Source organism: Sipha flava, unplaced genomic scaffold (genome assembly GCF_003268045.1).
Source record: "Sipha flava isolate LNK unplaced genomic scaffold, YSA_version1 48843_pilon_pilon, whole genome shotgun sequence".
Taxonomy (NCBI): domain Eukaryota; kingdom Metazoa; phylum Arthropoda; class Insecta; order Hemiptera; family Aphididae; genus Sipha; species Sipha flava.
In genome coordinates this window covers 21,742-46,115 of record NW_020273294.1, presented here as the reverse complement: position 1 = coordinate 46,115, position 24,374 = coordinate 21,742, and the positions used below count along the sequence as shown (strand labels likewise).

At 26.7% G+C, this 24,374-nt stretch overlaps 1 protein-coding gene across 1 annotated transcript in view; it reads left to right on the top strand.

The window, feature by feature from the left end:
* LOC112689965 (integrin alpha-PS2-like) overlaps nt 1-24,374 on the top strand; it is a gene marked incomplete at its 3' end in the record, with an annotated part of 49,730 nt that overhangs the window by 3,631 nt on the left and 21,725 nt on the right. Inside the window, exons 2-3 of the mRNA XM_025563851.1 lie at nt 4,983-5,206; nt 22,663-22,784. Coding sequence (XP_025419636.1) covers nt 5,040-5,206; nt 22,663-22,784 — 289 coding nt within the window. The remainder of the gene's footprint in view (nt 1-4,982; nt 5,207-22,662; nt 22,785-24,374) is intronic.

Sequence of the window (24,374 nt, the reverse complement as noted above, 5' to 3'; positions counted from 1 at the left end):
TACGGTATCCTTAAGAAATTGGATCCTATTCTTATATGAGAAAAGACTTGTATAAGAATGGAAGTATAGTCACTGTAAACAAAACTTATATTCATCGCTCAGTTAATAATGTACACAAAAATTCATATCAATCTATTATTATAAATTTATGAATATTGAGAAATTATTTAAACCATTTAAGTTAATCCTTTCAAGAATTCATAAATTGAAGCACTGAAATACGTATATTATACTAGAATTTGTGAATGTTTTTAGAATTCTCAAATGCCAATTATTTCTATATTCTTATATAATAAAATACTACAATGATCAAAAATATATAAAATAAAAAAAAATATCAAGAATAATACGCCAAAATTAGAAATTTACCATCTTTTTTTTTATATTATACATTTATAAATCTAAAAATATTTTAAATACGGTAGGCAATGACTTCGAGTGACATCCTGTTAAATTTACGCACAGATAATGTTAAATTTCATTGATATTTTTGATAATTTCTGAATATTTAATATGTATTATTAAAGAATTTAAAAGTTAAGAAACAAAGTAACTTTTAGACATAACATTTTTAAGTATACATACAAATTAAAAATATAGTTATGTATGTATTTGACTTCTTAAAATTATGAAACATATTTCTGATATCTCTAATTTGAAATAGAGTCGCTCAACATTAGTTTCAAATAAATACTAGTTCCCAGTCTCAGTAATCATAATATCCACGACTAAATGCATACATTTAAATACATTTTTGCTTATGATCATTGGTAAAGATAATTAATTAAAATTAGTGTTGATGACGTAATATAATATACGAGTAGGTATAGAATATAGATTTGAAAAACTCGAACATTTTTATTTTATTTATTTACTTTTATTTCTAAGATGATTATTTCGTAATATTAGTATAAAACGTATAGGTAATATATTATACCTTAATAGGTTTTGATATTGAATGTTACGGTTACGTAATGTTTTTGACTAAAATGTTTTTTAGGTTTTGTTATGTTATATTATACATATTTATCACTTTACTTTATTTGAAACGACAAACAAAACATTTATGATATAGGTTAGTTTATTTCCTGAACTAAATTTATTATCTGTTTATAATTCGATGACAATCGAGTTCTGGCGTCTGAAAGAATTTGATGTCTACGAAAAAAAGAATGTATTGCACACCAAATTGGGCGTACACATGTTAACAGCTGTGGAATCACACCTGTCTCTTTTTTAAATTTACTTTTAATAATAGATTATTCATTAAATAATGATATGACTGGAATGGTTAAGTTGTTATTATTTGGTATTTTAAAATACTATTTTTCCTTTTGGAATGTAAAATATATTTTTCAACTTTCAAGGTTTCGTACAATACCATATGAATAAGCATACTATAACTATTTCCAATATTTAGTATATACTCTAACATTCAGATTTTGTATTTTCATTGGTGTTCTGGCCGTTAGACTCGTAGACTTATGTTCGTGGACAAGTTGAGTCACGTTTTAAATTTAGATCTTTGCGAAATGGATGTAAGCCAAAATGAGAGCTTGGCCAAAATGACCAAACTGTACTAGTAATCATGAATGAAATATAAGCATATCCGAAAGGAATTGTCTATTATTTTAAATGTTAATTGAAATAAGAAGCCTCATATATTTTCTAGTTGATAACAAATGTTTTAGAGGTAATGTACTGGAAGTTTCATGTTCACGACAAAAAAAATGTCTTCGAGAAAGCCAAGTGCCCATATTCCATACGGTTTAAAGGAGTTGTATAAATTAAATGACTACTAAATTACCAATAATTTGTATTAAATCGATTTAGTTAAAAATTGATCGATTGCCATATACTCATATATTCTCAATTAGTTGTTAAGACATTTAATTTTATATTTATTTATTAAGTTTTAATGTAATGTCAATAATTATCTATTGAAAAGAAACATAAATAAAATAACTTTGAAAATATATTGAACACCGTACCATACATGGTCTTAGAAATATTTATGTTATTGAATGCGTGGGAAGTACACCTACAGTGAAGTATGATTTAATGTAATAACGCGTGAAGTTATTATAACGGAAATATGATTCTTAACAAAGACAAAAAGTTCTCTTTATAATATAAAATGTCAAGAGTTGGATATTAATTTTTATTACTTATAATCATATTTGTTTGCTTGTACAATGCATATTATCCTAGTTTTATATTTTTAACGTTGTCTTTGTTAAGTACGGTAGATTTAGTTAAATTGTATACAATTAATTTAACTTTTGATTCATTAATTTTATTGTAAACGACTGTAAATCAACATATTGTAAATCACATTTTCGTAACAATAGCATAAATGTACGAATACAATACGTATTTGTTCATTAAGTGACCATCACAATGAGTAATAAAATAATACATTACCGACAGTAAATCTAATGTATAGCAGCTGATAGTTGATCAATTCTTGTGAGTGTTGCAAAACCGGAGTCGGGATTACCTACCCATGTTTTCCGGAATAGTAGTTCACGACACTTGCTTGTCACGCACCTTCGTCGTTTTCTCCGTTATACTTCACATTGATCACAACAACTTTACCATACATATTTTATTATTATTATGAACTATCATTACAGCTATTATTATGCACGTCTGATCGACGTGCACGTAGCGGTCCCTGCGGGTACGGGATTATAGGTAGAGAGATAACAATCGCTGTACATGGCCCGTGGGAATGAAATGTGCACTTCTTCGGTAAATATGGAAATATTGTGCGTCGCCGCTGCCTTACACACGTTTTCGCGAGATGCTAGCGGATATATTTTTTTCTCGATCGACTGCCAGCGATCTCTGTCACGTAAAACGTGTTTTACAAGCTATATCCTCTCTTTACTTGCAACCATGACCGGCTGGCTGTTGCGCGCCGTCGTCGTCGCCCGTGGTTTTGTTTTCGTAATGAACTCTATTCGTATCATATACAAGTGCACTCGTCTGAATCATCCATATTTCTATATGTACGTGCATTGATATATATCCTAATATGTATGATATGTACGGATAATATTATACAATATGTATATATATATGTATACATATCTTAGGAACTCGCACATACACGCACTCATACTATAATAGATGTAGTTGTATGAGCTGTCATAACAAGTGATTTTCTGTATAGGTATATTACGATGACGCATAAGTTTGTGCGGTTTTTGACTACTAGACACAACAATATTATTGATTGGTGATTAACAAATATTTATAAAATGTACAAGTATACTATAGCCTTATACTTGTCAAGTGTATACAAGACATCTGATGTAATTAACTGTGAATTAGTAATACAAGAAATAATCTATTTCTCATACAAATTATTGATGTTTTATTAAACTCATATAACTGAAATCAAAATGGTAAAAAAAACAGTGTTAGTTACTTAACAAAGTTATGTCCTTAAGTAATATCAAATATGAATTTTATGCTAGACTTCAAATATATTGTAATACGTTTTTATTTCTACGAAGATAACTGTTAAGTATTTTCTATTAATTAATTGATTTAATTTCTATTTCTTAATTGAAAAAGTTAAAAAATAAATAATTATTATTTTTCCAAACTGTTCTTGTAAAAAGCATATATAGCTTACAAAATTGATCAAATTATATTTATATATTATAATTAAGTGAAGTAGGCAGTACATATACATTAAATTTCAAGGTTATTCAATATTATCCACACCCAAGTGCATTGAATGCATATTTATTACTTAATTTGGAATTACGCATTTTGATTGGTCATGCTAATCATTTTATATACCATAGTATGCATCTGGTAATTTATAATTTTATCTAGAATCCATCAAGTTTTTTAATCTTTTTTCAAAGAATAATTATTTATAAATTGCATTTATAGTGCGTTTTTATATTTTCTGATTTAATCAAAATTATATTTTTTGGTACATATATTATGTTAAATGTCTATATTTAATTTAAAATAAAAACACTTGGAAAACAAATAGGTACATATTATCTTTATCTTCTGGTGAATTGATCTCCGAATCAATTAATGGAATCCAATCAGTCACGTAGATACAATTTTTTTCTGGAAGGGGGGAGGGGTGTTTAAGAGTCAATTCATAATATTCTTAGTATATCTTAATACGAGGTCCTATGTAATAATATTACATTTAAAATGATATTATTAATATGTCCTGTATTTAATGAAAATTATTTTGCTACTCAATTTTTTAATATATACTTTATCATAGCAAAATGAAAATATAATTTTAATATAATATGTGTATGTAAATATTAATGAATTATAATTAAATATCATTAAAAAAAAATCTGGGGGTGGAAACCCCTTACCCCCCTACCCACCCGTAACTACGCCACTGAATGCAATAGTATATAACATATACTGATAGTGGTTTTTTAAATAATTTAAATTAAAAAAATGTCTTTGTATTGTTTTATTAGTTAAAAACGAATGCGTAATATATGAATTTCGTAAAATAATAAATCATTTAATAATATAGATTTTGAAAACTAAATTATCTATATGCCATCAAATATTGTATGCTTGGTGGTAAACTCGGATTGTTTAATATGATATTATAGAATAATATGATAAATATATAAAAGTTTGCAACCAATGCATTTCGATGTGTTCAATGATATCAGTTTTGCAAACCAGACTGAAATCGTGAGTGCTGTGTAAATCGTACATGCGTGTCGTCTGCACGCGTGTATTTGTTTATCTTATAACTACTATTTCACACCTTATATAGAGATATACATCTTACTATTACGCATGGATTTACAACAATAGATTACAAAAATAAATTATTATATATATATATATATATATATATATATATATATATATATATATATATATATATATATATGTATATGTATATGTATACAATTTTTATTTTAAATTTTAAAATGTATTTATCCTTTTTTTACAATTGCTTTCAGGGTCCAAATGATAAACACGTGTGTATTATGACCACGGGACGTGCATAGCAAATTGAGATGACTCTACCGTCATCACGTCCCTTGTACGCTCTACTATTGACTGCATTGTGTTGCACAGTGCTTGGTTTCAATGTGGACGTTAAAAATTGCATTAGGCACCAAGGGCCAGAAGGGTCCATGTTCGGGTTTAGTGTAGCTCAACACAAAGAACGTGGACGATCATGGTACGTTGTTTTGTTTAATCCAACTATACAAAGTAAATGTAGATTTAATTTTGATATCTAGTATATCGAAGTATATATTACTTGTAATAATAAACGTAGAACTTTAAACTTATTAGTTAAAAGTGTATAACCCTACGTGATATCTAATTTACTTTTTAATTTGTATGGTAAATGTTTTGTAGAATAATTGTATTGACATTTAAAACAAATTATTGCATTTGCATGTTGTACATATGAGTAGAGATACACTTTCTCATAGGGCATACAATGACATTTTGCTTGTGGTTTACTATTCCAAGACCTTTAATATTCTTGTTATTTATTATGTATAAAATAAAATATATGAATTGTAAACTTTATACGAAACAAAGGTATATATCTAAAAATTACGTGCAATAGAATGAATTGTGATTTATAATTTCAATAAGATAATTTAATATCGTATGTTTTGCTGATTGAATTAGAAAAAAATATTTAAGTTGCAAGATAATGTATTGCACATTTATATTTTATTGTATGGTTAGTTACATAGTACTGTGTTAAAAATAAGTACATTTTATGGATATGCATTTGAATATGTGATATGATATCATTCGAGTTAGCAAAATGATAATTCATATAACATATATTTCATGACTCATAAAATCCAATTATTCATTGTATATAATATTTATTATAAAAATATTTTATAAAATAATAATTCATAATTAGTTATTTAATAAAATTAATTAATATTTTGGTTTTTTTTACTTGTATGTATTAGATACAATATTATAAGTAGTGCTTAATGTTCATTCTTATACATTAATATTATTGTCGTATTTAGATGTGGATTACGATATGTTAGGAGGAAGTTAAATGCATATTATTCCATTGTGTGATTTTTAGCATAACTTCAATTATAGTTAATTAAAAGAATAAGACCGTCTCTAATATTAACTTTTATTTTCCCCCATTTAAACGACCGTTAGAGGACTTTGTCGACATATTTTTCACTTTGGAGGATAAAGTGTAGTATAGCACTGTACCCTCATTTCTAAGTAGAGAATATATCATGTGTGTTAACATCACTATCAATGAAGTTGGTCCGGCAGGAAATAGAGCAACCAGAAATATGGTACAGTAGAGAGATTACAGAATTAATTCTGTAGAATGTTTTTTTTTTGCACGAAGCCGGGTTCGAACTGGTGACTGCACATTATAGCTGTATGACCACTGCATCACACTACACCTTAAATATTAACTTCTATGAACAATTTAGTTTTATAACGCCTAAAATAAATTTAATCACAATTTGTCTATGTTTACTGTATTTATTTCACTATAAATAAAATTAAATCTATACAAATACACTCGTATACATGATATTTATATACCATATATGTTTACAGCGATATAATACATTCTATACAAATGTTGTACTAGTAAATTGTCTAATTAATGAATAATATAAACAATTTATTGTTAATGCTTACATATTGGGTAAATAATTTCAAGTTCATGAAATGATCAATAATCGCAATAAATTATATACAGTCATCAACTTAATATCATTGTTATGATATCATTATTTGCGAAATTGTTGTAATCATAATGTATATACAAAAAATTTGTGTTTGGTCTTGGTTTTTATGCCGAATCATAACTTTATTTATATCATTGTTGACTGTACGATGGTACATCATTACTATAAATATCCTAATAAACAATTAACAGATATTAATAATAACAATAAACAAAGTCTAAGTATCTGTGTATCTATATTTTACTATAAAATTTGTCCAATCCCAACTAAAAAAAATTGCTTCCAACAATTATTAAGCGATGTCTATTGAATTTTATGGTTTCAGTTATAATTTTTGGCGAGATAAAATAAAAAAGGTACTTTCACTTGAAATTTCCTTGTTTATTTTCATTATTTATAACCTCATACTAAAGGCGTCATCTGGACCAACTGTTACGTTCCATTAGCTTAGAAAAAACCGTTGTCATTTCAATTGACACTTTCATATTGACACATCACGAATGACTTGCAATTATAAACACTTTTATTATTATATTGTCCATATACGATACCCACACTCGATCGTATTGAGTTAATGCAACATAATGGCAGTTTTTTATTCATTTTTTATTTTATAATATCATTGTTCAATTGTAAAGAAGTCGTTTTCAACTGTACCACTTAAATAATATTATGGATACGACTTGGAACATCTCGCCGACGTCTTTTGTTTCCGTTCTAACGTCGCCAGTTGAATATTTATTATAATTGAACACACTGGACTCATGTCAATAGACTATGGAGTAAAATAAAGGGAGTTACTTATATATGCAGATATATGTATTCATATTTATAATCGATTATTATTTTACTTTTAACTATTATAATAATGATAGGCATAGTGGCACCAAATAATACAGAAATTATGTTTGAGAAATCTATTGTCAATTTTAATTTAGTTAAGTATGATTTTTAATACCTGTATAGATTTTAAATTAGTTTTATGGAGTTCATTTTATAAATCAATATTATATACTAATATTGTGTACTTATTTATTTAATTACCAAGTATTGTAGCAATATAGTTTTAAAATGATCACATTATTTATACTTTGTATTATATATAACTTATAAAATTAATTTATCATTAAATAATAAAATTGAAATATTAAATATTGAATAACAGGTAATTTTATAATTTTTTTTCCTTTAGAAATAAACATATTTATTTATTTATAAATATATGAGTTTCACCTAAAACGCACTAACCTAATTCTAAAATTAAATAGTTCAATTTTAGTAAAAACTAATTGACCTAGTGATAGTTTTAAAGAAATATAATCGAAGAAAATTATATATAGGATGTAAATATAAGTATGTAGTAAGAAAAAATAATAAATTAATATAATATTTCTACAAAATAATATTATGACTAAAATATTGAAAAATAAAATGTTTGTAGCTTATTTTTTTAAAATATCGCATAGTTTTATAGGTAATATTTTGATTTTTAATCAGTCGACATTTTTTATTACTCAAGCAAATGGCACGTGCATTTAAATTCGTAGACAACGATACGTTTTTATTTGATAATAAGTGATTTTTCTACACTGAACTATAATAAATATATAAAATCAAGGTGGTCGTATGTATGTTATACTATATATATATATATACATAAGAATTTAAATTACGTTTTACTACATAGATAACAAGTCCTCCAGTATAGTACTTCCGATTTAATATTATTGTACATTATTAAACTTGTTCTATAACAGTCCTGCAATGCACCAACTAATATTATTCAAACCATCACTTGAATTTAAATAATTTTTTTTAAAATTGTATACGTTTAAATTTAAATATTGTTCTCGTCACTGTCAACACTTCTTGTCAGGATGTACGATGGCTTTAAAACTCAAAGTACTTCACAACACTTAGTATTATGCAACCGACTATGATGTTGTTTTTAACCTAAAGAAAATATTATTAGTTCTTGTAGATATAGTTTTTGATTATTTTTAATGAAGTTTTCTAAACATAATACGTATAGCTGAAGTCTAAATTTAAATTTAAAATGTTATTTTAATCAGTAGCGTCAGTAGTAAATCCATATTATCAAAGATATTGATTTAGGTAGGCAGATGTTATTATAATACGATTTAGCAAAACAAATTTTAACAAAGATATAGTAAATAAATGTAAATTTAGATTGTTGATATTTTTTAAAATGTATTTAAACATACTCGTTATAATTATTATACCAATACATAATAAGGCGTCTTCAGATCAAATTGCTTAAATACTTATTTAAGAGTCAAGTATTTTAAAATTTAATTACAAATAATATAAATAAAACATTGAATTTTATATCCGTTATATTATACGGAATACACTTAATTATCTTTATTATAAATTTATCAACGATATCAAATTTATAATTATTAATTATTAACTTAGTTTTTTCCGATTTATAAGCTAATAAAAATCAGATGTTTAGTCACCTTGTGAAGCCACTCATTATTATATTTTGTTCATATGCCTCTTTGAATCATTAGCTAGTAAAATTCCATACACACATGCTGGTCCATATTCTCATCCATCACCGTCTTTGATTGAAATATAAGCTAGGAGAACCCATTAGTGTGTATAGAGGGGTAGAAAATAGTAGCATACTGCTTCAATAGGTTACTGATGAGGTTGAGGTAGTTGGGGCCTGTATCAATTATTCGTTATGAGTTTACTTATGCTCATTTTATTGTTGTCAATATAACGTACGTAAAAACCGGCTGTTTGATTTTAATAAATGAATACTGGACTAAAAATATATGAACAAGAAAAAAAGTTTTGAAATCGCTCAACTACTTATTTGATCTGTACAATGGGAAATATATTAACAACATATGACGCTTGGAATTCAACTCACAAACGAATGCAAATGAATATTCCATTTTACTATAAATAAATTCATATACATTTTTTTTGCATCACGCAGGTGAAACAATAAACTGACACATCAATATAAATACATGTCAATGACTTCCAGTAGTATGAAAATGTACAAAAAAAAACTTATGATGATAGGCATACTCATATTATATAACTCTAATTACACAGATTACATACAAATACATCCATTAACTTGATTTTGGTTTGAATAAATTTTATAATTCTTTGGGTCTTGGAATTGAGCCTAAAATTGGACAATTTTTAAATTCGTATATCTTTGACAAGTTTCAGATAATTCTTATAACATTTAACTGTTAAAAAATAAAAATAAAAGAGTCATGTGTAGTGTCAAATGTTTGGGCATTGAGTTTTGTGGATATTTAAGAGTAAAGAGTGCAGAAAAACTGAATGGATCGACTATAAAATATTTTGTGGATTGTTATTATATGGATATTAGAGTAAATGTACTTTTGGCAAACATTTTTTGTTTTATATTTATGTTAAAATGTACATTTTTATTTGAAAAAAAGAAATTTTATACGAACTGAAATAATTTAAAAATTTTAATGTAAGTACATTCGAGTAAATATTTATTTATATACATTTCAAACAATAATTAATTTAATGTTATTAATATATATATATTTTTTTTTAATTAGTTAAGATATTAAAAACATTCTGGATTAGTTTTAATTGATTTGATGTTTATTATTTAATACGGATACGATTTACTTTTAACAGTACCAAAATAATGAATTTTCATATATTTACATACGTTAGAAATTCAAATGGGAAATAATTAAATTTCTTCTTCAGTAGTTAATTCTATGGGTTTAAGGATTATTTTTATGACAACAGTTTATATAAATGATAATCTGATGCAAGAATTTTTACCTAAACCTATTCATTCTATTTCAAAAACCTTAAAGAGAAAAAGGACGGATATTATTATTACCATGCACGTGTTTACGTTGTATTATTCAGTTAGACCCTTTGGTAATAACAGGAAAAAACGGGTCATACTTTATTATAATTGAAAACATATTTATATTTCTTCTTGTATAGTCGAGTAAAATAGAAGGACAATGGTAAACATAATATATACGTATAATAATGGGTTTTAAACAAATACTTATATTTTGTGTTTTTTTTTTTTTTGGTAATTTTTTGTGATTTATATATACATGAGTATGTGTACTAAATATACTATTTTACTAGGTACATATAACATTTCAATCAATTTTAATTTACGTTTTGTATAATGACTAATCACAGTAAATACATTTTAAATCACTCTCGTAAATCACATTAAAACAGTTAGTACTAGCTGCCAAGTTATTCGTATAATATACACCTTCCAATAGTCTAATTCTACTGCTAACAAAACCGGATAATTCTTCTGACCACACTTGCATAATATATTTAAATACACGGCTAACCCACGGACACACACCTACATAAGTTTGCATTTACACGGAAATCGGCTATGTCTATCAACATGAATTTCGAAGAAAAAAAATGACATCTTAGTATATGTATAAATACATATTTACAAACCATCTGGCACATATGGATCCATGTTGAATATTTCCATCATTAAAATGCCCTATCGGCCTTGACATTTTAAGTTGACCCAAATACGTTTGACACGAGCTCAGCTTGAAATGTCATCAGTTTTGTTAATAAAGACCAATTAGGAATGATGTAGTTGTTCGCTAATGACTATATAGTATCACACCCATGTTTTTATGACGGAGTTATGATATTAATCATTACTATAAATTTTGATTTTACTAAATTCTGAAATATTATTAATTTTTTAACATAAACTATAAAGTTTCAGGTTTAAAGTTATGTAAAACATGTACGAATAATAGAAGTATTAGAAATTTAATATTAATAGTTTTTTTTATATTATCATTTACCGAAATCATTATTATTAAATGAATTAAAAATGAGTAAATCACGAATTCAAATTTAATAGTATTATGAGTTAAGAATATAAGATATGTGATTAATACGTAAATGTAAACTACCAACATTTATAAAAAGTGTTTAAAATGATATGAGGATTACATTAATTTATATACTAAAATATATAACCATGCGAATTATAAATAAGTATAAAATGTGTATTAGTAGTTTTGTATATGTTTTATTAGTTTTTATACATAAATGTATTTCAACGATAATGGTTCTTGGTGATCCATGATTTATAATAATAAGTATTATTGAGTAATATCATATAATCGATGCTTCATATTCTAAAAGTGGTGGAATATTTATACCCTTGTGCGCTCTATATTCTGTTATAGTAGTGTAGTTTTGCTGCATTTCTTAGACCCCATGTGTGTAGCGTAAAATTTGTTAGGGGATGAGTCTACACGGATATCTAGGGTCGGACATACGGTTTTCTTAGAATGTCGGGAAATAATGGTTATATTGGCGACGGTGACTGCTGTAAACAAACCATATGGGCATGGGAGCGCCGTAAAATCTAAACCCACGCACACGCGGTGCACCGGTGGTCGTAAGCCGCTCTCCATCCGAAACCCACACGTTTTGCACACGCGATATACGGAAAACACATTATTTTCATTAATTGTCCAATAGGACGAGTCACCCAAAAAAAATCTTTTCCCAGGGAGACTGTACATACGTTGACAAATATATTACATACAGGGTTTTTTTATATAACAATAATGACGTTTATACACATCGGATATTTTACAAATAATGATATTTCGTGGTTGGTTTAAGTATTTGGGTTTATTTTTCATATTTTTTTTATTCTATAAGTAACGTTTGAAACATGAAATTATGATATGTTTTTAAATTAATAATTCATTTTTTTTTTTTTTTTTTATGAATTATAAGACTTATTTTATTTTAGGTTTTTATTCGAGATATTTTAATTCAGCATTTTTAGAACATTTGTTTACTCAACTTAATTTTTCGTTCATTAAATAATAATTTTTATAATTTATTTATTATCTGTTATACTTATATGAGACAGTTATTTACTAAAAGTAGGTATTAACTGTACGAAAATGTAATTTTAAATTAATTTATAGAGCATTTCCGAAGATTATTAATAATGATAATTGAAAATTATATTCAAATACATTTGTAATTAATTGTAATATAAACATATATTCTTATCTAATATAAATAAACGTATTTTAATTGCAAATGTAATAAATAAGCTTCATAAACCATTTGTATTTGATTCACTATTATATCGATTCTCTCTGTACAACATTATTCACTGTGATTGTACGCTCAAAGATTATGATCTGTATACTACCCATCGCTTGTGCTAGAACAATATAATCTACAGATGATTAAATCGATTAGGACATATGACAACTTAAGTTATAAAAATTTTACACTCTACCGAATAATATTATAGTACTCTAAAGGTAAATGTGATTTTATATCTGACGACGAAAAAAAATATCTCGTTTACTTACTGTAATTCTTTACTATATAAACCCGTTGAAATGTGTATGTATAATAACTTGAACGTATGTATGAATATAATACAATATCGAAGAAAAAAACTGGTTCCAATACTTCCCCCCTTCATTTCATTGCGATATGATTGTAATCAGAAATTATTTTCAATCTACAATTAACGCCTGGAAGTCATGTGGGCGAGATAGAATGACCCTGACCCTAAGTATTGTTTTTTTTTTTCTAAATCACTTCTACAGAATCTAGGTAGGTATTCAATTAATAGGTGTAAATATCGGTAAGTAATTACTAATTATATTTTACCTGTTTGGGTTGACAAGAAAAATTCATCAAAAACATTGATTAATCCTATTTAAATTAGGTAGTACTCTACAAACCTGTTAATTATTTCGTCAAGTATTAAACAATAATAATAGTGATTTTCTTATAAAATAGCTTTCAGTGTTATTTTAAAAACATCCTATAAGTTAAGACAATTATCTGCAAGAACAATGTTTGTACATAATTTATTATACTGTTAAATTCTATTATAATAAAAACACAGTGATTATCTAAAAAAATTATTAAAGTTAGATTTAAAATTAATCTATTAATTAGAAGTTCAATATTAAATTTGCTATATGAAAAATAATTAAAATTGTTTGAAACTGTTTTTACCTATTTAAATTGTTTTTATAACAACGAACAGGTTTTGTATTTAATTCTGTCGTTTTATATTGGTATTAATTATTGAAATAATTGATTCTAAAATTGAACTTTTTTTTACTATTTTTCTCTTTATCTATTGTCTAATATTTTTTTCATTTTGTCTAGAAATATTTAATGGGTTGTACAATTGCGTAGGTCATATCCATTTTATAAGGTTATTATGCATAATTATAAAGCGTAAAATAAACACCCCTTGAATTTAATATAAAAAAAATCAATTATATCGCTAAATGCATTTGATTTTTGTCTTGTAATCACCTGAAAATGTATATAATTTAAAAAATACACTTTCAATATCAAAAAATGAAAAAAGTATTAAAATTAATATGACTTTCTTATAATGTAATATTTATCGTTTATTTGAGTTTAGTAATATTATTAATTTATTATAATTTAATAAATTGATAAATGTTTTGAACATTTTAATATTATACCAAGAATACGATTTTTTAGATGAAATAGTCATATTATTTAATATGATATTTCATCTATGATTAATTTATATTAAGATGTTTCTTCGCGAATTACTCGGTGCCGTTCATTTACTTGTAATGCTGTTTAGATATGAAAAAATCGCAAATATTGGCATTGATTAAAATCCATCAGATTTAGTTATTGTTAATGTTTACTTAATGACAAAAATCATTATTTTAATAACATTGATGGACTAAGAAAAATCGTGATAAATGTAGTATGTATCATCACCTTGCGGTACCTACAATCAGCGATTTTATTTTGTAATTCGATGAAATTAGGAAATGTAGCTATAGATATAATATGAGTGTTCAATGTATATATTTATTTTTTTGTTTAGGACAGCTGAAATTTCAAGATAATAAGGACATAATAAGTGTTACATAAAACCTTATAAGCTTTATCACAGATCCAAAAAATGTTAAAAGTCACATCAGTATCTACGAATAGATTGCTTTCATGTATTACTCAAAATTGTAATGCAATCATATGTGAACTAAATATTAAGTTTTAAATAAATTAAAATTAATAGGTACCTATATAAATTTCAAACTTAAAATTATTTTTAAAATCTTTTAACTAATTAGTTTTTTATGATTAAAAATTAACGATCTTTTTTTAAAAGCAAATCCATATTTAAAAGGTAATTAATTCCTAGTTTTTTAAGATTTATTAAATTTTTAAGTTTTTTAAAGATCGTTGTTGCCTATAATTTAAAATTTGTATTATACACAATAATAAACAGGTATATTTAGTTAACGAAAAATATGATTAATGCCAACTATCCGTGTACAATTAATGTAACAAATACTCGATTTGCAAATAACGTATGTTTCTTCAAAACCGTGTAGAAAGTTTTGGTGTTCATTCATGTTTGGCTTACATAAGTGGGTGTCTTGCGAAGGTCAATCGGGGGCCACATGGAGCACTCCATATAAGGTTAAGGTGTAGGTAAAATAGGCCTCGCCCTTCACTTTACTTATTGGCTCATTTTTGCTGTTTCTGTTATTAGTTTTATTGTACATTTTTAAATATATAAGAGTTATACTATACATCAAATTGGTATATGCCTACAGTAAGAACTCAAAACATTTATACTCATTAAATAGTATTAAAAACTCATTAATATCATATAAGACATCATTAGTATCTTTAGTAAAATAACCTAAACTATACCTGTTTACCATGTCTAAACATTACAAGTTATAGTTATATATTAAAATTTAAATTTAAATCTTAGCTTACTTCAGTATTATACGTTATATTATTATTTTATAAATTGATAAAATATATTTTGTTTAGTTATCTGATAAATCAATGGATATTAAATAATTGACCTCAGGACCAAACGGTGATTTGGTAATCACAAAACAGATAACAGCTACTGTTTATTATAATTGTAATTAATATTAAACAAAAAGTTATAAATTTATAATCAATCAAAACTGTTTTTTTTTTTTTTAATAAAATAGACATTAACGGCTTTAACGTTTAATATACCGTTTAAATTGTCGTTTTTATTAAAATGTTGCAATCATCTATAAACTACATGAAATGAACAAAATATAAATAATATGTACTATAGTATGTGATAATCTAAATTTTTTTTATTGATCATTGTTGATTGCTGGACGTTTATGGACTACAAAAAAGTTTTATTCGACAAGGTAGTACAATTATTTATGATGGTTATTTTATAAAAAAAAATATATAAAATATCCGTGATAAATTTATGTATGTAATATATAAACATATTTTTGTACTATAAAATGATTACCTTATTATCAAGATTTTCTTCTAAATCGCTCTACTACAAAGTAGGTACTACGTTCTTCAATCTAAGCCTTTTTAAGTTTTCGGAGTACCTATACATATTCATAACTTGTTGAAGTCTAATTTAGCACACTAATGTACCTAAGGTTAGGTGCAGGGTAGGTGTCTTCATATTCGTTATTATGATTATCACTGTAGTCCAGTTATGTACGGATATATGTTCCCGTAACAATGACGAAAAATCTGTAATTATACGAGGCACACAAGTTCTCGCAGGTTTCACCGGTTATGCGCGTGCGTGAGTGGCGCTAAGTTTGGACTTGGCGACCGTGTGTAAGTGTCTGCGACGGAAATAGCCGCCCGCACGATTACCACCGTCATCGTCACCGTTCCTGCTGTCGGAATGATATAACGTTTCTTCGACTGTATATATTATATTATACTATACACCGACGTGGCTGCCGTGGTGGGTGGAATTGTTGAACAGTCTATTTTCTTATGAAATATCCCAACCAAAATAATAATAACGATAACAATATGTACCTACTTAAATACGTGTTAAGACATTAATGACATAGTTTTAATGTAGCAGATCGTGAGAGTTTGATCTTAGGTACATGGTAAACGATATGACCTACTCCACCTGTTAGGTCTCGATTTTATCATTATGCTAAATGTTGTTATAATCAATACATTATAGAAAAGTACATTTTCCTTTCTTTGTGGGGCATTTAAAGAAAGCATTTATATATTATATAACATCCGGACAAGTTGCAGTATTTTATTTTTTAGTCTAGATGTTTTGGATTGTTTTCAACAATTATTACAATTACAACATTATTAAAATCAACAAATTTTTCATTGGATCCAAAAAACTGTTATTCTTGTCTGTTCAAAATAAATAGCTTTACTGTTTTTTTTCGAATTCATACTGAAAATGGAATAGGGAGCTGAATACTATAGTTTATACTTTCAATTTCAAGTAGTTCAGTATTTTTTTTTAACAATCTCTGTCTATCGTTTTTTTTTTCTTTTTGTGTCAACATGTGGTTTGGTGTAATAATGTCGGTATTATTTATTTTTATATATTTTCAAAGTGAAACTAGTCATATATTTTAATTTAGCTGAGTAAAAATAAAACTCAATTCGTATAAAAGTAACTGTAAGCAATATTAATAATTTGTAACTTGCCCCAAATAGTTCAACTACTCATCTTTACACAGTATTTCCGCCGCTAATAATATACGTATCTACGACCGAATGTATCACTGTTGAGCCAACTTTAAACATATGGTGTAATTAGTGTCTATTTCTTAGATCGTTTCTCACCCCTATACATATGAAAATTTAAAATGTGTCAGAAGTTAACTGACGTAAAGTTATTTTGTACTAATACGTAAAACATGACATTTAATTAATCTATTTAAGACTTCAATAGAATTCAATAGCATGTAAATAATCGATTGTAAATTAGTTTAAAATATTTTTATATATCTAGTTCTTACTTTAATGTAATAGTATTTATTTATTTTTTAGAATTTAAACTTTAAATTAACGTTAAATGCTTTATTTTATAATTCTTCAACAAGTTAAACGAATTATACTTTTTCAGTAGCCCAGCTTAAAAACTAACATTATAGCTACTTTTTTTATATTTATAATAAGAATAGGTCGAAACGGCACTTGAAATTAAAAACTTGGTTAGAAATTTGATCTTTAAGATCCTTGTGTGGTTTGATCGTGAAATAAGACACCAAACTATGAGGCGGCTGTCAAATATCTATAACATCAAAAGAGATCACTATCTATGGACACGGTACCACTGAAGTTAATATAAATATGTCATACAATTCATTTTTTTTAGGCATTTTTACTATTTAAATGTATATGTTTAAAAAACAATGAACCATACAACTTCGTTTTGAGTATGTGGTGATGTTTTAAATAAATTGTACTTAATAAAGAAGTATACTCTAAACATTTTATTAAGTTAATACTATTATTCTCTTACAATGTTCAATGATATAATTACTTCTCTTAATTTATTTGAGATCGTTTTGTGATTGGTGTCAATGGTATTTAATATTTCATAGGGGATTTTATTGGAATAAACTGCAAGCTATTGCAATCAAGTTTAATTTGCACTCAATTCACGTTTATAATTAATAAAAAGATATTTGGTAGAAAAAAAATAGTAAAAAAATAATAATAATATGATAATAATAATAATAATAATAATAATAATATAGCCCCTGGAAATATATGTTTCTCATGTATTATTGAAAAAGTACATATGGATTATTCTGATACATATTTCAGTATTTTCAGCACACGTTTTCGTAATATTGTAATTTATATTTATTATTTTTTCTAAATATACCTATGCATAGGTACATTTAGAAAATTTTCCTTACATAGCTATGTAAGGAAAAATTTAAGTCTATAATAATCGTTTTTATGAAATGTCTTAGTTCTCTATATACTCGTATTATATAATTACAAGTACAACTGAAAGAAAAAAATACAGGTTATTAATTGTTACCATTTACGTCGAGAGTCTGTTAACTTACTCATGGAAAAGTTGTTTTTTTTTATTAAATACATTTTATACTGCGTCTTTAGACAAAGAAGTAATAAAGATACTCAGAAGAAAAATATCATATATTCCGTTAGTAACAAAAGGTACTGGAGTTTTTAAACCAGTAATCTTTTCAAGATCTAATTGTCACAGCCATTTACATGTATATTTTAAATTAAATACATAAAATGTTGTGTTCTTACTTCTATGTTTAATTGATTATAGTAAGCTCAATTATAATTTTTAAGTATATGCATAGAACACTAATTCTATAAAAAAAAGTATTCTAATTTATGGTAGCGTAAAAAAAAATGCAATATAATAGGTTCTATTTCTAGTTTGGCTAATGATTATTTTTATTAATTAAAATAATAGGCAGGTATATTTTAAAGGTTTTATGGGGATTTGAATCTTTCAATTAAATCAATTATCATGCATGATATAGAATGTTTACATTATTCCTTCGCTATGCTTTATTTTAACTTAGCATATTTTGTTAGTTGTATTAACTAATATGAAATAATGATTTAAAATAATTTAAAACTTCTTGATTAATAGAGTACATCAGAAAACTATACATCAATAATGATTAAAAATACTTATATACCTACTATATTGTTAAAATGTATACAATAAATTAATGTCATTGAGTTCAATTAAAAAGTAGTTTTCAAATAATATCATTATATTATTATATTATATAAGTACTACTATAATACACAATTTCATTGGTTATACTCACATCATTCATTAAATATTTGTAAAACGTTTTTCATCAATGCATTTCATAATAAATTGTACACAGGTGAATTGTACGATAACGCAATAAAAAATTGCATTTGAATAATTGCAAAAAAAACAAAATTAGTATTGAAGTTATTGATAAATAATAAAATTATTGACCTTTATATATGATAATAGTTTTTTAAAAATAAATTGAATGTTCATCAAAGAAAATAACAGTTCATACCGCTAGCTGTATTTATTACACCAACAACCTAACATGATATTAGTACAAAATATTGTACAATTTATGTTTAAATAATAACGTGAGTTAAAAAAAGTTAATTACTTTTAATTATTTTTTGTTGATGGTTTTATAAAATAAAATATTGCGTAATTTAAATACCTTTAATATATAATATTTTTAATATTACAGAAATTGTTAGTTTTTTCTTCGTATGAAATAAGTTAAACAAATGAATTAACCATACGCATATTATCAAATATGCACTTTATTGTTTCTTTATAAAATTTGGTCAGAAATAACTCATACATAATAATACACTTACACACACAAATACACACACATGGATCAAAATATGAAATTATAGATAATTATTTACTTTTCTACAAAAATAATTGATTTTATTAACATAAAACGTGTTAAAACGTGGGTTTCGTCATGTACATTATGGTTGAAATAATGAAATGTTAATAGCTATTATGTGTTTATCGATATATAGCTTTATCGAGCCATAATCGTTTTGAATAACATTTTATTAAGAATCGAAAATATCGTGAGCTATATACATACGAGTATAATAAAAGGTTCCTTTTGAAACACAACGCCCTGAATTATACATAAAGTCAGGGTGTGGCTTCTTTGACCTCATTGTGAATATTCTAAGCAAGGGATTTTATCACTCTACATGAACAGTCGATCGGTTACTTTGTTTCTTTTCCCCACTCCTATAATTTATTACCTCTAAACAGTGATCCATTTTTGTTCGATTTTTTTTTTTTTTGTTTAACCACAGGAAACCAGGTCACGAGTCATTAAATAAGTTCGGAAGGGTCCTTTGTTTTCAGTAACTAATACTTGCTAAATTAAAATTCTAGGGTGGTCCAAAACTTAACTAATTGTAATTTATTTACCTTATCAAAAAATATGAGCAAAGTTCATAATAAAAAATTAATTTATATTTTAATCAAGATTTAGTATAAATGGTAAATAATATATGATATTTTAATATGTTGTCAAATAATAGGGAAAATAATCATGCCATTGAAGTAAAAATTGAAATAATGTTAGAAGAAATTTAAAAAATTCCAGTTATTAAATGTTTTGTTATTTTTCCAATTTGTATAATTTTTTTCTCAATTATTATATGATTATTAATTCTAGTTCAGATAATTTTTATAAAAATATTTTTTCATTATATTTTTTTTGTTATTTTCAGTCAAATTTTTTTTTAACAAAGATTATGAATATTTGTAGTTATTGTTTTATTCTCGTACATTTATTAATATTTGTGACTTTTGGGTGACTTGGATTTTCATAATACATTGTAAATTTTCAATTACTACGAATTTTATTGATATTATAGTAGGATTTATATTAATAAATAATATATATATTATTTATATTAACCTACATCTATTAAATCCTAATACGTTTCATGTACTTTTAATGTAGAAAATTGTCTTAGAACCTTAGTTGAAATTACATTGAAATTTCTCGGCATGCGTTTCTTTAGTCTTGTTATTCATACATTTATTTAAGATTTACTTCAATATTCGTAAAGTAAATAATGTTAACTATTTGTATTGGTATCTCGATCACGATTTTCCATTAAAATTTTGAATTATGTAACTTTAGGTTTTTTTTTTGGACGCATGTTGACAGTGCGTGAGGAAGGCGTTAGTAATAAGATTCCAGGATCATATGCTATTTATTCGATAATCGTTTAGCTTTAATAGATCGGCAAAATCACTTACCACGTAAAGTTATTAGTGCTCCGGCGTCTTCTTGGCGCACGCGATTTACAGATACTCACACACACACACACACACACACATTTACATTTTACCCTGGCAGCACATTAATTAACTGTCGTTTATACTCGTTTATAATATGTATCTACAAAGACAACATTATGTTATCGTGATTTTACTCTTATCCTCTGAACGCGTGGATGATAAAACATTTTTAACAAACTAAATTGCAATTATAATTATACTTCAACACAATAGACGAATGATGGTTTGTCAAGTCTTGAAAATGTACACATTAAAACGATTATATTATAAACATATATATAAATTTAATTGTGTAAACATTGTGTATTATTTTACCAACACACTGCTTTAATGATTTTAACTACACCTAAATTACCATAATAAATAAAGTATAAATATAACTATCACTAACTCCAATTGGTAAGTGAGTAGGCATTTACTTTTTTTTGAGCTTTAATTGTTGATACTTGTAAACACGCATAAAATATTTTGGGATTTAGAACCTCGGATCTTTTTAAAATTTAAAGAAAGCATTTAAAATTGTTTTATTTTATATTATTTTTCTAGTAAACCTCTTCATTAATAAATAGAACGAATAACCTGTATAGTTTAAATTTTAGTAATGAAAGTGATTATGTTTCGTTTAAAAATTAATTTCTTTAGTGTCCCGTGCATTTACGTAAAGGTGCATAAAACCGAATGTTTACGATTTATTTTTTTCTTTGCAATGGCATTTTTATCACGTGTACATTATTTTTTATTCTATTTTTTAGTAGGTACTTATTATCGTTAAATTTATTTTACTACTAACTGCAATAGATTGCCTCCGAAACTGTCAATTTCATGTACACGACATGAACAATGTTTGATTCTTAATTTATTATTTTTATTATTATTATTATTATTATCATTGTATCTTATAACCTCATTATTTTTCGAGTTCACGCTCCGATGCATCTTCTGTACAACGCGCGTCAATTTCCTGTCCGCACACTCGAATCTCGGCCCCGAAGCGTCAACTGACAAATAACTCTGACGAATCGTGTAATCGTCGTATTACTATTGTATACAACTTATAAATTGTTTTTTTTTTTACGAAAACGAGAGTTTTCCTCGGATTAAGTAATTTTACTATTTATTGTAGATAGTGTAATAGTTATTAGACAAGTATACACTACGTATAATATAATACCAAGACGTATAATTCAGTATGATAATCCGAATGATTTTCGATTTCTTCGTTTTTTGTAGGCTGCTGATCGGAGCACCGGAGGCGCAGACTAATCAGCCCGGCGTTGTCAAGGGCGGCGCTGTGTTCAGATGCGGCACGTCCAGGGAGGATGATTGCGAGGAGATACCGTTCGACACGAGAGGTAAGTTTTCTCACGCCGTCCTGCAGCCATAGCGCCGGAGCGGGCGCGCGCCAACCTGCAGTCGACGAACGGTGTAAAAAGCATTAAAAAAAGTGCTTCAACCGTTATTATATAATATTATGCACATTGGTATATGCTCCGCGTACTATGCGCGTACGTATATATTGAATAGGACACTGTATAATTTACGACTCGTGTTCTTAGCCGCGGTGGTTATGAAGACATTAAAATGTATAAATTATAATACACGTACCTGCGCGTACCATTACCCGGCTCGGCGGCGAATTATACCCATTCGGATATGTATGTATATAAGTACACGTTTGTCCGTGTTCCCGGGAGCTCGCGAACGTGATTTAATATAACATCTCTTCGGACGCGACGCCGAGGTGTTGGTTGACGATAAAAGGGGTGGTTAGGTTTGAGGGGAGCTGTTATGTCGGGAGGTGGGAAATTCGCACGTAGTGTTGTACTATACAAAAGAAACTCCACGACTGTACTTACTACGTCGTGAATGTATTTATGTATATATATAATATGGATGTGTATACGATATGTTGTGTGTGTGTGTGTGTTATGTTACATACGCGTGTGTATACGTCGTCGTCGGACACTGCGTATATTCGTAAACGCGCGTGTGCAGCGTTTATTATTATTATTATATGATTGAACAGATGGCCGCGGAATGCACTACAACGCCGCCGCAAGGCCGGAGGCCAAAACGAAGTGAAATTTATTATTATGGAAGCTTGTGCGGCAAGACGACGGCCGGCAAACGATTAAAAGGTTGTGTCCAAGTAAACGCGGAGATGGATTGGATGTAGAAAGAGAGAGAGACGAAATAAAGAAGTGAGAAGGGAAAAAGTACTGATAGTCTGGTTTTTATGATTGCTATATATGTGTATCACGAGTTAATGGACTCGGCGAAGAATATGCGTGAAAGTGATAGAGAACGGAGATGAAGAGCAAAGGATTTTCCCGGTCCTAATGTATAATCGTATCACTGTATTATTAAATTATATAGAGTCGTCGGTTGTAATATGTGCGTGTACATACATAAAGGTAGTCTTTTTAATAGTTTTGTAATTAATGAGGTTTTATGTGGATTTTTTTTTTCGATATCTACTGATTTTCGTGTCCAAATTGTGATGTAAATAAAATATCATACTAATACAGTATTATAAATTGTGCTAATGGATTGGTCAATCATGATCAAGTATGGATTTTGTTGAAAGGGGGGGAGGCAGTGTACACTTATACAAGTACCAGATATGAACTAGGTAGGTATATGGTGAATTGTTATTATTTTCAAATACTCGTAAAATTAAGTTACTCCTTTTAATGTATTTAGTGAATTAAATAATATTCCAGTATATCACGTAAACTAACATTTTTATTCAAAAATATTTTTTTTTAAATTTACGTCATTAGTAGTACATGGGCACCAAGTTCTTTTTCATGAATGAAAATGGAAGTGTTAATTAACTATATACGTTGTTAATTATTCCATTGAACAATATGTAATATTTGCTAGATAAAAACAAATGATAGTTACTTAAATTGAGTATCAATTATGAAATTTTTTTTTCT